The 17,665-nt window shown below is 41.5% G+C and overlaps 1 protein-coding gene across 1 annotated transcript; it reads left to right on the plus strand.

The window, feature by feature from the left end:
- Positions 1-159: 159 nt before the first annotated feature.
- Positions 160-17,325, plus strand: LOC310858087 (nucleobindin-2-like; the record flags this gene model as incomplete). The annotated part of the gene is made up of 13 exons (XM_083764145.1): positions 160-175; positions 1,861-2,028; positions 3,248-3,355; positions 4,009-4,141; positions 7,189-7,292; positions 9,701-9,886; positions 10,287-10,377; positions 13,234-13,292; positions 13,752-13,844; positions 14,535-14,624; positions 15,128-15,298; positions 16,377-16,434; positions 17,222-17,325. The coding sequence occupies exons 2-13, from the start codon at positions 1,861-1,863 to the stop codon at positions 17,323-17,325; spliced, it is 1,365 nt and encodes a 454-aa protein (XP_083620271.1). The 5' UTR covers positions 160-175.
- Between the last annotated feature and the right edge of the window lie 340 nt (positions 17,326-17,665).

The raw sequence follows: 17,665 nt of genomic DNA on the forward strand, positions 1-17,665 counted from the left end.
TGTGTTGTCTCAATTGACACCAAACATAATTGCTGAATATTTAATATGTCTGACTCTGAGATTACAAGTAACTATCGAGCTCAATGCTGCCACCTAGGGGCTTTGTGTAGTCTGGACTGTTTACTTATTCGCTTACGGTACCACACAACAGTCACAGACTGTACACAAAATAAGAGTAAGTATTAATATTTTATTTGTATATTCACAGTTTTTGTTAGCACGTTTATAACTTTGTTGCATTGTTTGATTGATTTAATTATTATACAAACGTAAACAGCCTAGGCTAACCTAAGTAGTCACTGACTGACATTTGAGCTAAAAAAAAGTAAAACACAAAAACGTCCTGGGGATTTGTTTCCAACTGTAATATAATAAAGATGTGCGCATGATGACTGTCAAACGCTCAAACTGTGATGGTGTAAACACTTTTAAACCGCATGTCATGCAAACCAAACGCCACGTACCCCCACAGTCTGCCTCTACGCACCTTGACCACAACTTGGAAGCGGGTCTGACTGACACGCCCTGTCGACCAATCGGCTGCCAACGCGACTATTTTCCAACGAGAATGAATACTTTCACCCAATAGACGCTGAGGGGGGGCGGGGCGTTGCCATGGTAAGTTCTAATAAGTGTCTAGGTTGCGCCCCGCTAAGAGGAGGACAGGAGCGTTTTAACTGACAGGCAGCTGTAAGTAAACAAGCGGCAGGCAGGCAGTCCATTTCTGCCAGTTAACGGATTGACTGAAGGTTTCTGAAGCTCATTGGAAAAGGGGAAGTGAGGAAGAAAGATAAACGTACGTGTAAAATGACTCAATTGCATTTATATTATACATGTATTCCTACCATTGATATTTGCTTTGTAAATTATTTCTATATCAATGTCAGAGGATGTTGACAATCAATGTTTTAAATAATTAAATGCTCTTGTTCTTCTCAAATGACCTATATCTCTGGTTCTAATTAAACGACGAGTCAGAGACCTCATCACCATTCTAAAGTGGTGCATAACGGTACTTTGGTTGTTGTCACATCATGGAATGATTGACAGGCAGGAAGAAACGCAACCTCTCTGTCGCACTGACCTGTTGGTCCTCCACCCGTCCACGGACAATGGTGGCTGCTTCAGCCTGCCTATGGTGGTTTTAAAAACAAATCTCCAGCTATTCTGAAGCCAGTCAATTAGAATGTGAAGATATGGATATTAAATATGGAAAGATTATTTTGTGAAGTTGAGGAACGGGGGATGGAGTTGATTCTAGAAAGTCCAAGGGTCATGTTTTATTTAATATTGCATACTTAGGCAACTATTACCTGATTAAAGTGTTTAGTCAGTCACATTTCTAATGTTTTTGAGGTTATAGTGTTCCAGTCATTTCCCAAAGCCTAATGTCTGCACAGAGCCTGAGCCTTTCTCTGGTAGGCAACTATAATTAGTTGACCCCATGGTGGAGTATAGCTGGCTGACTGTGGCCTGATCCACCACACACTTGCTTTTGAGATTACATTTAAGTTACTTAACTGTTCTGACTATGGGTGCTGTTTTGACTTGTAACTCAAACTGTGGAGATTGCAAGGCAAGCTTCAAGGTTTCACAATTAAGTGATGCTGTTCAATAGAAGCAACAGCATGTTCTGGCATTAACATCGCCCTGCTGCAACTGCAAGCCGGTACTGAGAAAATAATATGATAATTACGTTTATAAAATGTGGACCTACTTTTACTGTTTTGTATAATTCGCAGTGTGGTCTTTTTAAAATTGTTTTATTTTTCCTGTAAATATTTTAATATAATGCTATGCCTAAATGAGAGGTGCCAGGGTTAAAGTGGTTAACTTGTTCCATCTTGTCCTCTCATGCAGATGTGGATAAAAGCAGTACACAGGTGTAAAGCCTTGTGCTACGGCGGCGGGCCGGTCCTGGTGGTTCTGGTCACCCTGTGGATGAGTGCCCAGGCAGTGCCTATCGCTGTTGACAAGACCAAACTCACCACCGACACACCGGAGCACCTGGACCCCCCAGAGTCGGCAGTGAGTAGAATGAATGAATTGACATATTTTATATATTATTTTATTCATACTTTTTTCGTGTCATGCCACCATTTTTGGCCCATCCCATATGGGATTAGATGACACGTTATACAAAATAACAAGAAAACAACTGACATTAACAATCGTTCCTGTTCATATTATGTCCTGCCTTAACATACCACACAAATAAACATACCTGTAGGCCTATTATGAACAAAAATGAGAATAAATAAGACAATGCCATTTTACATCCTCCTCATTGACCAGGCCTTTTCAGGAAATGAATCATGTTGAAAGAGACGTTTCAGTTGCTCCAAGTCATCCAACCACACAAATTCGATCTACCTTATTTAAAAGGTCTCTGCCAGTCTGCCTGATAGAGTTGTAGAAAACAAAATAACTTTTTATTTTGAATTTCCTTCAGATCACACAAACTACACTACTCAATATGAAGACCAAGTATGTCAGCCCCATGATTTGGGCACATAAGAATCGTTTGTTTTGACAGGTTATACAGTACAAAAGTAGTCATGCTATGAAATGAATATTTACTGTGGGTACCTTGATATGATAAAAAAAAGAGAAGTCCGCACAGGCGCACACTGCAAAAGCTATAGACTTTATTATAGATGTATGTTTCGACACGGAAGTCTGAAGAAGACATATGTTCAAGCATGTGTGTGCTTTTATGCGGCAACTCTGCAAGCATATAAACTTTATATGAAGGTGTTTTAATGCCTCAGAAAGAGGAAGCATGCTTTCAGTTTCAGTTTGAAGAAGATCTTTACTCTACACTGGAAATGAGTCAGCCTAAATGTCTCTTCTTCATTTGCACAGCCCTTTTAAAATATAGGCTTCTAGTATCGCAACCCAGGGCTGTATTTTACGTAATACAAGTAATAAGTTAAGTAATAAGACCTGGTACTTAAGACACGCAAAATACAGCCCCCAATCTCTCCCCAACACGGTAAAATAACAGGGATTACCAAACTGCAATTCCAAATAGTAGCCGGGTCCCAAATAGGTATTATCAGTGATTAAAAAATGCCCCTATCTTCGGGGCGCCCGCTGACCAAGTGGTCCAGGCGCGTGCCACATATAGGCTTTGGCCTGACAGTGCGTCATGTGTTCGAGTCCCGTTCTGTCTCTCCCCTTCTCTCTCTCCCTCTTTCCTGAGCCCTTATCTTTGTTAAACAACCTGCTGGGTTTTGTGCTTCAGGACACAGGACTGCACTATGACCGCTATCTCAGAGAGGTTGTCGAGTTTCTGGAGAAAGACAAGCACTTTAGAGAAAAACTCCAGAACTCAGATATGGACGCTATCAAGGTAGGACAGATACTGCTACTGAGAGCAGATATTCCATTGTTTAAACTTTATATGTCTACTACTGTCAACTACTCTGTTTTTGATTATTTGATTATGAATGTAGAGCGTAAAATGATGGTACAGTATAATACATGAGACATCACTAATCTGATTATTTCGTTTCTTTGATCATTCATTTTGCTGTCGATCAATCTAATCAATTTCCCCCTGAGTTCTGAATATAAGACAGGGATGACACTATGGCCTATTGCCAGTCCAAGGCAAAAGTGAACAAGATCTTTGGGAAAATAGAACATGACCTGTACTTGCCCATTGGGCAAGTGCTTTTAAGAGACCTTAATGTTAACCCCTGTATAGGTAGTGATTAGTGAACTGTACTAGAGTATAATTATAACTCTGAGAGTGTAAACCCTTATTTGTTCGTTTTATACACTGTCAAAGTTAAATACATGCTCCACATTTCACAGCAAGGGTTAGGTGTTCCACGCCCAGTGTGTAGCTCACTGGTAGAGCCCTGGCATTAACAAGTTCAGTTTCCCCTGGGACCAAGCAGATTCAAATAAATTACAGTATGACACCCATGCGATTGTATGAGGTGTCCACCAAATAATATACAGTATATGTTCTGTTCTGTTCTGTTTGTTTGTTTATAGCAAGGACAGCTTGCCAAAGAGCTGGACTTTGTTGGTCACCATGTACGGACCCAGCTGGATGAGTTGAAGAGACAGGAAGTCAGCAGACTGAGGACGCTCATCAAAGTCAAACATGACGTGGAGGGCGGGGCCGGTATGTGGGCCATCACGCTGAATGTATAGAGGGATTATGGCTAGTGTCTCTCTTTCACGTTTTAACTGTACAGAGTGGGGCGGTCCTCCTGTACGTGTGGCAGTGTGGCATTCTTTACTGAAACTAAATGAGTCACATATACACCAATATATGTCAAAATATATACGGTTATAAGAAAATATGCACAAAACATTTTAATTAGTCATTTTGCTATAGACTTTTTAGACTGCAGTCTACAGCAGTCCGATTCTAAATTATATAACGGGCACATTTTTTGGAATTTTATATCGCTCACATTATATGGTTGCTAACTTGCTACAAATCTGAGGAATTTGTGGAGCGATTCTTTATAATGAACCGTAGAAAATGCTACCCTTTTCAGTAACATATTTGGTATTTTTGAGTCAACTAAATGCACAACTGATTAACTGATAATGTTGTCAGTTAACAATATCAACTGTGTGGTGAAATTGTCAGCATAAGGAAGTGACAGTTATGGTCCATTCATTGTCAAAGGAAGCCAGCGACACAATGGCTGCGGTTACATGAGGGCTTTTTCATTCAGAATGAAAACTTCAGAATGAATGAATTCAGAAGTAATGTTTTTTCCTGCGTGTTTACATGGGAAATGGTCATTCCGAATGAGTGTTTACATGGACAATACTTTTAAATCCCATTATTTCATTCCACATCTGGTTTGGGGCTGGGAAGGCTTCTGTTTGGATATGGGCGGATGTTTACGTCCAGTGGTGGAAAGTACATTTACTTTAGTACTAAAGTACAATTTTGAGGTATTTCTACTTCTACTTTCCAATAGTTTTACTTTTACTACACTACATTTCAGTAAAACTAAATAATAATAATAGAAAAACACTTTTATGCCGTATTACTTTATATTTGATGTATCCTGTAGCCTGTGAGAGGTTTCTAATATAATTTCTTAATATAATTAATCGCAAAACAAGAGCATAATATAGCCATACCAATTACATGGAAACAAGCATGCACAGAAAGACCAGAATGAACTTCAATCCGAATGAGTGTTTACATGAGTCCACAATTGTTTCAATAGGATTTAAAAATGGAATAAACCGGTCAGTTACATCAGATCTAAGTTTAAATCAGATTGACCATTTTCATTCCGATTTAAGTTTTTGTAGGTGTTTACATGAGAACTTTTAATAGGATTTAACTTTTATTCTGAATGAAAAGGGGATTTAACTGTCCATGTAAACGTAGCCACTGATGCATGTAGATGCTCCAAATGATAGTCCCATTCGTCTTTGCGTCTGCCCGTGTGAATGCAGCATCAGACACAAGAACATGACTCAAAGTATACCAATACACCTCATCATACTAACAGGAGCTAAAGAATATCCTTAAGCACTTAAACTTAATATACTTTGTTGTACGCCAATTGTGGAAATAGCTGATATAAGGTTATGTTTTGTTCTATTTTTACATGCCCAAATGGGGATACTAGGGTTGTGGTTAAGACAAGACAAGAGGGTAGTTTAATTTATATATTTGAAAGTGAAAAAACTCTTGCAAAGGCTTATGCACGCAAGAGATAGACAAGGCACGGTTAAGGAACAAAGAATAACAGGAAGGAAGAAAGGGGATGGCAAGAAAGTGAGAAAGAAAGTAAAATGCAGAGTCTGAACAGCAAATCAACACATGGTTTGAAATGGGATTCAAATCTGATTTATTCTAATCTAATTCTGGACACTCAGAAACTGAAGCCTGATTCATATCTGATATATTTTTTGCATGATCCCACTGAGTCTTTAATACGCTGTGGGCTATTTTCTTCAATATCTTCAATATCACTTGTAAATAATAACACAGTTAGTCCTACAGATCGTAGTTGAGAAACAAGTGGGATTTGCCTGCAGTCTGAAAACAAAGGCTTATAGTGCTAGGAAAGTTGTGCAAGTAAGCCAGTGTGTGCTTTGGAGACTGAACAGATTAGCAGCTAACAATATGCAACTTTGTTCTCACCTTCGTTGCCTAGTGTACCTCAACTCTTTTGTTATCAAAGCAAAGTTGATCCACTTTCTCTTATGCCCATTTTATGTCATGCAGTGTGGTGTGTGTTATGCCCATTTTATGTCATGCAGTGTGGCGTGTGTTAGCTGTATGCCCATTTTATGTCATGCAGTGTGGCGTGTGTTAGCTGTATGCCCATTTTATGTCATGCAGTGTGGCGTGTGTTATGCCCATTTTATGTCATGCAGTGTGGCGTGTGTTAGTGAAGCACCTTGATATGGAAGATCCTCGATGAGAGCAGTGAGTGACGCGCATTACTAACTATATTTAGCCATAACGTAAGTGTGCTACTCCATTGGTTCCCTCAGAATGTATGCACTTTTTCCCAGCAATATTGCATACAGTTACATACCTACATGCATACTGTACAATGTACTGTACATACATACATGCATACATGCATACATGCATACATGCATGCTTGCATGGTAGTTGCCCAGTACAGGAAGGGATGTCCGCAGACTGAGTTGTAGCTCCCAGGAAAATTCTTTATTTTGTTACAACGTTTCGACCTCTGTGGGTCTTCAAAGACCCACAGAGGTCGAAACGTTGTAACAAAATAAAGAATTTCCCTTCCTTTTTCATTGTACGTATTTTTGACCAGCACCTGTAGAATTTCTGGAGATGTGCGTGCTTCCTGTCGTATCTTACCCCCAGTTGCCCAGTACAGTCTTCTGCTGTTGCCCAGTACCACCAAAGACAAGCACAGTCTTCTCCTGTTGGCTACTGGGAGCTGCCCAGCACGAGCACAGTCTTTTACCATTGTAATCTATTTAGACACAGAGCAGGTTTCATGTGTTGCCTTAATTTGTATACTTGCTTTCTAACATCTTTGCCCAGGGCTGCGATGTGCAACTGAAGCCAAGTGGTGTTTATATTACATTTACAGAAACATCAGCCAGTGTAGGCCTACAGTACAGTACACACTCTGTGGACATAATGCAAAGAAAATGGAAAATCTACAGTATATGTAATTATGACACACCCCTGTGTTTCAGACGGGGCTATGGACCACAAGACTTTGATGAAACAGTTTGAGTACCTCAACCACAATAATCCACACACCTTTGAGGTGGACGACCTGGATCGCCTCATCAAATCGGTATGGACTGTTGTGATGGTTTACTACTGTAATGCATTACTTAAATAGTTATGTAAGGTAAACTTTGGTGCTCCCAAGAGTCCCAATAAGAACTTGTTCAGAAGAGGTCACAATTTAAACTTTTAATACGGTTTGTTCCAATGGTTTGTGACACTGATTCTGGAACTGCAAACTAAAATGTATCCTGTTCTTCCAAACTGCTACAAACTAGTTCTACTCTGAATTTAAAAAAGAACAGCGAGAACCATTTTGTGATAGAGAATAAAGAAGAGAAGAGAATAAACACCCTGAAGTGTTCTACCTTCAAGCCACATTAACTGTTCAAACGACACACATGAGTGAACGAGTTTGTGTTATCACAGCACACGCAGGCCATGTACTGTCTGTGTATGCACATGGTAAACCCCCATGGTGAAGTATACTTAAATGTAGTTGCTTGTTGCAAGAGATGCGAGCTAGATTTACATTTTTCTGAGTAGAAATAAACACTACTACACATGCTGTGGAATTGATTAAGCTAAGCATTAGTTAACTCTTGCGTTAACTTTTCTAACATGCTATACAATGTTCAACATGTTCAACAATGTTCAACATCTATACATGTTCTCCAGAAACACTTCAAAAGGTGATTTTAATGAAAAATGTATAAAATGTGAAATTATTTTGTATTCTGATCCCCCATCCTGAATTCCATGATTATGTGTTTCCTTCTGCCATATTACTCTGTATGAAAATTAAATTAACAAATGTTGGATCGTTGTGTCTGTTAGTTCTGTTAACAAGACCGGCCCCTTTCACTTGTAGATCTATTTGTCCTTTGTTGAAGAAGGATGGCTTGCCCAAGGTAACTTCCCAATCAGCTCTGACAGTGTAGTGACATGGGGAAACATGGGAACACTGCCTGTGAGCTGAACTGGAAAAACAAACAGGGATATTTGCTTAATGGTGGAATGAGCCTCCTTGTGTGCTTGATTCTTGTATCCCTCTGCACGTCCCTCCTGGTCTCTGATGCTACAGTAGGTGAATGGAATTATGGTTATGGAGGTATTCGCAATACTGTGGGTTTTTAAATGGTTAATAGTTAAATGAAATAGTCGCCTTATATTGCCTGTGACCCCCATAAGAGAAGATTTGTCCAAAACTTTCAAGAAGTTTCTAATTCTTTCCAAAATAACAGCTGTACAAGCTCTCAACATGTCACATCGTGACGGGTTGTCAGCTTGTCTAAGAGTGCTCATTCATGAATCGATTCAGTCAAGTTAGCATTTTGGACACAACATTTTGGTGTCCAAATCAAGAAAATGCGGAAGTGGAGCATTCGTCCCGGGTCCTTCAAACGGCACTGAGTAACTTCCATTGAAATGAATAGTGGGGCCGGGCTGTCCATCCTTTGGCTCTAGTTTATCTATAACTCTATGGTTCCAACTTGGAATCAGGCAAGCTTTAAGTACCCCCCCCCCCCCCCCCCTCCTTCATACTGGATCAAGTATCATAAAATCTGATCAGCTGATAATTTATGAACCAGAGACATAGACCTTCTGCTTTGAGGTAGTCATTTATTAACGATCTGTCCTACAATAAAAGCTCTCAAATGCCAACTTCTATGCTTCTCAGTTGAGGGCAAGCAAGCCGAGTCAGCAAGACTGAGTGTACGTGGCATTAAGGAGGGCAGGAGAATAAAATAACCACTAGCCACCCAGCTGTGTTCATGACATTCTAGAAATGTGAGGAATGATCAAAGATCACATGACCAAATCATATCTAGAGATGTGTCGGCCTTAGATCTCCACCCACTCTCTCAGGGGGGGGGCGTTCACTCGTGTGCAGCCCCTCGGGGACATAATTTCCATTGCCTGAACTAATCACAAAGAGCATGTTCCTAATTCAAAATCATCAGAATGATGAGTGTTGTCGCTTCCACATACTGTATTTGACATTAATATTCTGGAGACAGGAATATTTATGATGCCTTATTCTTATTTATAGTTAGCTGTATGACGTGTCTGTCCTTTGCTGGAAATGGCAAATCTACAAATTGACACGTGACTTGTGAGATTTAATTGCCATTTATGGCATGGGACACCATTGTGTATATATGACTTAACTATAAATCAGACTTTACATTTACTGACTGGGATGCTATTTGCTTTTGCCCTTGGCTGCACTCCTTGGTTGCTTCTAATAGTGACGATTGTGTAGGCCATCCTCATATTGTTCTTAACCTCATAGGTAAGACTATACTAACAAAATCATGGGGGTGAAACCAGCTGATCTGCAGAGCATGTCATCACCGCCCTATTCTATTTCTATCATTTTATCTCTGCAATGCATTGTCCACTAACTGAAGGCCCACACGCCACCCGAAGTGAGTCTGTCTTGATTTTTGTTCTCTCTCTGTGTGTGTGTAGGCCACCAGTGACCTGGATAACTTCGACAAGGAGCGCCACGACGACTTCAAGAAGTACGAGATGTCGAAGGAGCACCACAGGAGGGAGAAGCTCAAGGACATGGACGAGGAGCACCGCAAGATTGAGGAGATGAAGTTCGAGGAGCAGAAGAAAAAACACGCAGAACACCCCAAAATCCACTACCCTGTGAGACGCACGCACACACGCATGCACGCACGCACGCACGCATGCACACACACACACACACACACACACACACACACACACACACACACACACACACACACACACACACACACACACACACACACACACACACACAGGTTACCTACCTGATCACACTGTCACCTAGTTTAGATTCTGTAAGGATGGATGTGTAATATTTAATTTAATACCATTGTCACTACATTGTTCCAAATGGCATTTATTGGGCATTCAATTCAGCCCACCAATGCTATTGATATTACTGAAATATTTCCTAAAGTAATATTATAATAAAACATTTTCATTATATGAAATTTGGATATTAAAAATGTGTGTGTGTGTGTGTGTGTGTGTGTGTGTGTGTGTGTTCGCGCATGTGTAGGGCAGTGAGGACCAGCTGAAGGAGGTATGGGAGGAGACAGACCACTTGGACCCAAAGGACTTTAACCCAAAGACCTTCTTCAATCTCCACGGTAACCAAGTTTCACATTTGTAAATGTGCTACGCAATTGCAAGGCATGTGACAAATGATAGATGAAATGAATGATTTCTAACACATAAAGAGTAAGTCTTGCCAACACATAGCATAATGTAATTATAAAACTGGAGGTGCAAGCCACCAACCATGACATTAGGGTCCCCAGGGACCCTAAAATGGTAACTCTGTCATTTCTCAACCGTTTTGGACGGGGGTGGGCTCGTTGGAATCGTGTCGCCTCCCTGGGGGCGTTCTCAGGGTTTTGGAGGTTCAGGGACCCCCCGTGGTAACAAGAAGACTCGCCCCGTTTCTGTTTTCCTCCCAGAAATTTCCCCAATGTGAGGGGTGGGAGAGGCTGGACAGCAGACGGCTGGACTTTGAATTTCTCTAACTATAAACTTTCATGACAGCAGAGTACTGCCTAAGTACAAATATAATTTATGAAAATCTACTACATTGAAGTCTGTTCACAGAAGTTGTTGTAGGATATGTGGGGATTATCTGACGAGGTACCATTTGAGTGTGCAAAACCTTACATAATTATACTAAATAATACTAAATTCTTTATAGGGTCAATATAAGTAAAATAATATAGCCTTTCTACAGGAGTATCTTTTTATATTTTTCCAAAAAGAATACAAACAGCCAATAGCACAAGTTATCCCCCTCACTGGGGAAAATTCCGGGAGGAAAAACGGGCAAGCACCGGGTCGAGTCTTCCGGCATTCCCCCCCGTGACCCCCCAGGGACCCCAAAATGGTAACTCTGTCATTTCTCAACCGTTTTGGACGGGGTGGGCTCGTTGGAATCGTGTCGCCTCCCTGGGGGCGTTCTCAGGGGTTTGGAGGTTCGGGGACCCCCCGTGACCCCCCAGGGACCCCCAAATGCTAACTCTGTCATTTCTCAACCGTTTTGGACGGGGTTGGGCTTGTTGGAATCGTGTTGCCTCTCTGGGCGCATTATCAGGGTTTTGGAGGTTCGGGGACCCCTGGGGGCTCCCACATTTTTCTTTTACAGATTGTTTTTTTACGCATTTTTCTTTTACAGATAGTTTTTTTACGCATTTTCTTTTTACGGATTGTTTTTTTACGCATTTTTCTTTTACAGATTTCTTTTTTACGCATTTTCTTTTACGAACACACAGATAATATTGGCATGGATTCGGCTCCATAGTGGATCCACTCATAATTTCGATGCCACATGGGTCCGACACGTGGCATTGCGTGCGGTTAGGGTTGGGGACAAATTGGACAATGTTAGTCATGGAGCGAGTGAGCAAGCTTGCGTCAGTGGCACATCAACATAAAGCTCTGAGTGCATTTCCTCAGATCACAGTTTTAGTTATTTCTGGGTCTTGGCTCTCTTGAGTGGATGTTGTTATGTCCAAATAAATGACTCACCTAATGCATCCATTAGCTCGTATGTTTTAGTTTTTTTCTTCTCCATCTTCCTCCAAAAACAGCTAATGGATGGGAGCTCAAAACACCTTAGTGGTCAGGAGGTATAGCTACACGCACATCCCAGTAAATTCAACGGGAGCTCGAACAAAATAAATAAACTGAAAAAGGAGAAAGTCTGCACAACGTTTTAACAGCTCACAAAAGAAGCTTTAATTACCAGAGCAGAAGAAAACATAATTTCGGCCTCCTTCTCCTTGCTCAAAAAACCTTTCATTCATACCATTAAGGCAGTAAATGATCCTGTTATATATACTAGTCCTTACCCATTGTATGGACAATTTCCCCCCATAAATATAGGGGGGCGACACGATTCCAACGAGCCCACCCCCGTCAAACGGTTGAGAAATGACAGAGTTACCATTTTGGGGTCCCTGGGGGGTCCCGGGGGGTCCCTGAACCTTGAGACCCCAAAGACGCCCACAGGGGGGTGACAAGATTCCAACAAGCCCACCCCCGTCCAAAACAGTTGAGAAATGACAGAGTTACCATTTGGGGGTCCCTGGGGGGTCCCGGGGGGTCCCTGGGGGTCCCTGAACCTTGAGACCCCCAAAGACGCCCCCATGCTATAATGTCTGATTTAACATAAACTTGCTTGGTTTCTCTCAACAAATAATGATACCATATTTTTTTCAAACAAACTAACAAATTAGGCCCCAATCTTTAAGTTGAATAAAAAAAAATCACACCTGTGTAAAGTGAGGGGCGCTAATATATTAAAGTCAAGCTCAAGTTGATTAGGTAATGTAATGGTGATGTAAAACAAACGTCGCCAACACAAACATTATGCCATTAACAATAAAGAGACAATATGACGTAATGAGGGACAATATGACGTAACCTTTCCCTTCATTGTCAATGGTGTTTTTAAAACAAACATTGAACTAAAGACAAACATTAAACCTGTATATAACAAAACAAACATCAACTAATCGACTAATAGAGGTCAGCCCTGCTCTGCATGTAAAATGTCTTGAGACAACTTGATTTATAGCAATATACTGTATATAAAATTGCATTATATTGATATATTAATAGAAAATGTAATTTCATTATTTATGACCTCTACTGGGCAACCCATTGATCATATCCCACCAAGTACCTATCCGTTCTCATGTTATTTCGATCAGAGACACAGACAGAATTTGTAAAGTGACAAAATTATGCAGTGGGACATATTATTATGGTGAGCTGACCACCGGAGCTGAAATAACGTTGAGCGGTGGTGAGTAAATGTTGTAGTTCGGTGGTCACCTAACCACCGAAAGTCCAGACTATGTATGAGCCTTAACTTGCCATACATTGCTGAAAGCAGGGTGATGACTGGTTATATTCATAATAATGGAGATGAATCTGGTCTTTATATAAAGCCATCTGTTCCCTTTTTTTTGCAGACACCAATGGAGATGGCTACTTCGATGAACAGGAAATGGAGGCTCTCTTCACTAAAGAGGTGAAAATGGTGCATGTTTATTACTACGTAGCTCTGGTTTTATATGCATCAGTCTACAATGGGACTGAAGAAGTGTGTGTGTGTGTGTGTGTGTGTGTGTGTGTGTGTGTGTGTGTGTGTGTGTGTGTGTGTGTGTGTGTGTGTGTGTGTGTGTGTGTGTGTGTGTGTGTGTGTGTGTGTGTGTGTGTGTGTGTGTGTGTGTGTGTGTGTGTGTGTGTGTGTGTGTGTGTGCGTGCGTGCGTGCGTGCGTGCGTGCGTGCGTGCGTGCGTGCGTGCGTGCGTGCGTGCGTGCGTGCGTGCGTGCGTGCGTGCGTGCGTGCGTGCGTGCGTGCGTGCGTGCGTGCGTGCGTGCGTGCGTGCGTGCGTGCGTGCGTGCGTGCGTGCGTGCGTGCGTGCGTGCGTGCGTGCGTGCGTGCGTGCGTGCGTGCGTGCGTGCGTGCGTGCGTGCGTGCATTTCAGCTGGAGAAGTTGTATGACCCCAAAAGTGCGGATTATGACGAGATGGAGATGGAGGAAGAGAGGCTGCGTATGAGAGAACACGTCATCAAGGAGGTCAGAGAGACACACTCACAATTACATCATAACTGTACATACTGTATGGACACGCTTTCATGTGTCCTCCACGTTTTCATGGTTAATCAGATCAAATTGTGTCATGGACGGATGTATGTATGTTTTATTTTCTTCCTTTTTGCTACTGGCTGCTTGTCTAACTTCCTGAATTTTGTCAGTGAAGGAGGCAAATTCATTACAAGCTCTGCTGGATAATATGGTTCTCAGGCTCTCAGTCAACAGTAGTAAACAAAGCTGTGCATTGATTTTGTTTTTGGTAATGATGTCAGAGAAGACTGCCTAGTCCTAGTAACTAGTTACATTCATAATTTTGTAACTAGTAAAGTTAGTTTTTCAGACTACTAACTATAACTAATTACTTTTTTAAAGTAACTTGAACATGCAGTTGAGAACCTGAACAATCTGCTGAATCTCTTGATAATCTCATTCAAAAGCATTCAAAAGCTGACTGTGTTCAACAGATCAGATTGTTTCTGTATTTCAGACCTCCTAGAGACCTAGACAAGAGTCTAGGCAGTCTTGTAGGAGTTGTCTGTCTACTACGTACTGTCTTCTCTTGACTGTTTGTTTTTCTCTTGTATTCATGTCTAAGCACTTTCTAACTCTCCATTTTAAAAGGTGATAAAAATGTATACTGACAGCCATGTTTCCATGTGTGTCCATGTCCAGGTGGACACCAACAATGACAGGCTGGTGTCCAGGGATGAATTCATGGCTGCCTCCCAAAAGAAGGAGTTCCAGGAGCAAGAGCCGTGGGAGGTGAGATAACCAAACGCTAAACACTACAAACAAGGTTTTATATTTAGTTTATAAACTGTTTTCTTTCTTCTTCTTTTTTTTGCCAATTTGTCCCTGTAATGAGGGACAGGTGGTGTGCTCGTACAGAACACATTGGACAAAACAAAATCATGCATATACTGTACTGCGAACGCCGTGCGTCAAAAAAGCCACTTCCGTTATTTTCAATGAACCTATCCCACACCGGCGGCGTCCGACGCGCGCTGGCGAGCGTTCACGCCTCGCCTGACGCTCCGATACGCCACTGTTCCATTTTCCAGGCGTTGCCGCGCGGCAACGCCTGTGCCGCGTCGCTGCGCACCCGCTTCACAGACGGTGTGTGTTGGGCTTAAGACAGAGGTGAATATTAGTAATGGGGAAGGAAAAGATACTACAATTATATCTCCTCACCTACTTCATTTGGGCCCCTCTTCTCTCCTGTCTCTCCTTTCCCCCTCTGACGCTAATATCTAAAATTCACCCAGACCTTGGATGAGAAACCTGTCTACACGGAGGAGGAGCTGATGGAGTACGAGGAGCATCTGGCACAGGAGGAGAGCCAGCTGCAGCAAAAAACGGCAGAGCTGCAGAAACAGCATGAGGAGCTGCAGCAGCAGCAGGACTTCCTCGACAAACACAAGAAGGAGCTGCAGGAGGTAAACAAACACACCTGGAAATCCAACCCCAATCTACAAATACATCAATTTGTACAGCTGTTCCTGGCTGTGCCCCAGAGCTACACACACGTCCTTATATGTCCTAAGAAGGAATAATTATACAATAATACATTTCATTATATTGTGACAGGTATTTTTCACTTACATTCCCCAACACAAACTTCTATTAGACACAACAAAAAGGTTATTTTACAGTGGGATTGGATATCCAGCTTTCTGTTAATATTAATGGCAATTAATGAGCAGGTCAGCTGTTGGGGAAATCAGGTCTAGCCACCAGTCGGAAAGCTGGTACAGTACATTGCGGCTGGTAATTATGTCCATTTTGTCACGTAACCATTCAACGAGTCATCATTCAGAGCTCATGAATCCTGGCTGGTTTTATAAAATTATGAAGTGATGCATTTGGATGATGTTGACTTTTGGAATTAAAGCTTAAAGGACCACTTCACCACTTTTCAACCTATCTTCATATAATAGGTCCTCACTAATAATCATGATAAAATGGCACGATTTCTTTCTACTCAGTCTGTCTCATAGGAGGGCTGTGGGCAGTTTAGAATAGAAACCGTCTTCCAGTGACATCATCATTAGGCAGATTATTTTTTAAACAATAATTTTTTACAAAAATGTTTAGATTTTCATTATCGTGAGAACGATGGCTTCCATTTTCGCATTGCAACTTTTCAGGACTAGAAAGCCTGCAGTTTTTATTATCTTGTATTCCCCATCGATGATGTCACTGGAAGACGGTTTCTGAACCGCCCACAGCCCTCCTATGAGACACAGGCCGAGTAGAAAAAAATTGTGCCATTTTTTCAAGATTATTAGTGAGGACCTATTATATGAAGATAGGTTGAAAAGTGGTGAAGTGGTCCTTTAATAAATTCCATTAACCTTGGCATCTTGTAGGAGGGGACGACGACGACCATATTTAGCTTGATCTGTTCTTGTCAACAAGCGACATGTTTGTGCTATGGTAGCCTCGGAAACCAGAGGCGTTTTGTTAGTGCTATGGTGGATAGGTTAGGCTTCATAATGTCATTCATTCCCTCAGGCAGTACAAGAAATGGAGAAGAAGAAAGCTGAAAATGCACTAAATCCACATGTCAAAGGTCAGTATGGGTTGTTGTTGCTAATGAGGAGGATATGATTCAACAGTGTGTGACTTTCTCCACCACTTAACATTTATTCACCGGCATTCAGGACGACAATGACACGTCTGGCGTCCAGTCATATTGTTGTATATTGACAATTATACCACAGGTCGTTTCGAGGAAGCAATCTGATTGGTTGAAACGCCTTCTAGCCGTGGGTCAAACCAGCACCATTCACCACCTAATCAAAACAAAGAATTCAGCTGCTCTGTTCTCCCAGAGTGCAGCAAACTCTGTGGCTAGGCTAGCTAGTTTCTTGGGACATTTGTGGTCGTAGTGACTACATCTGTCATTAAAAAGAAATTTCAGCGATTTTCTGAGTTTTAAGGGTAACTGTTGTATAATTGCAATACTACACTCGACGGTGTGGTTTAACTTGATTATTGCCACTTCAGTGATGCTTGCGCACCGCATCACTGTCGTGACAATAATCACGTTAACCCACACCCTCGAGTGTAATATTGCTTAAATCTACGCTCCTCTGCTTTTGATATCCCCTCTGGTCATTCATTTTTATCGTCGTTTTATGTCTTATGTCGTTTTATGTCTGCTTCTGGTCAGACTGAATTAAATGCATGCATTTCCTTTTGGGAAATATAGACAGTCTGATATGATAGATATTCATTCTATTTAATTTAAAAATGTAAAAATGCAAAATCTCATAATGGCAATTTTTCTTCTTCTTTTCTTTACTTGCATTCAGGATAATGTTGGCATCTTCCTCTTCTGTGTTCTGTCTGTGTAGAGCCAGGAGCGCCCCCCGCAGGCGATAAAGCCCCAGCCATAGCGGGAAGCAGTCTGCCTATGTCTCCTGATCACCCAAACGCACCGGTGTCCGTGCACTCTTAGCAGGTCCTGTGTGTGTGTGTGTGTGTGTGTGTGTTTGTTTACAATACAGGGCATGAGTTTGTTGTTTCAGAGGGCATACAGTAACGGTACATTCCATGTTCCTCTTCGTACTGTACTGTGCCAAACGCGTTACATAATCAAGAGTTGAAATTATCACCGGTCCATTACCCCCTTCCTCCAATAGCTATTTCGGTAGTTTGGTTCCTTTATTATTCCTTTTTCGTCATTCATTTCATACAGTAAATCACTGTTGTGTTTTAGCATGCCCTAGCCTAGAGCATCTATTCACCGTTGGAGAGATTGGTGTTTCTGTTTGTGAATGTATAGAGTTTATGTTTTT

Source organism: Protomyctophum parallelum, assembly GCF_964188405.1.
Source record: "Protomyctophum parallelum genome assembly, chromosome: 4".
In the NCBI taxonomy this organism is placed as follows: domain Eukaryota; kingdom Metazoa; phylum Chordata; class Actinopteri; order Myctophiformes; family Myctophidae; genus Protomyctophum; species Protomyctophum parallelum.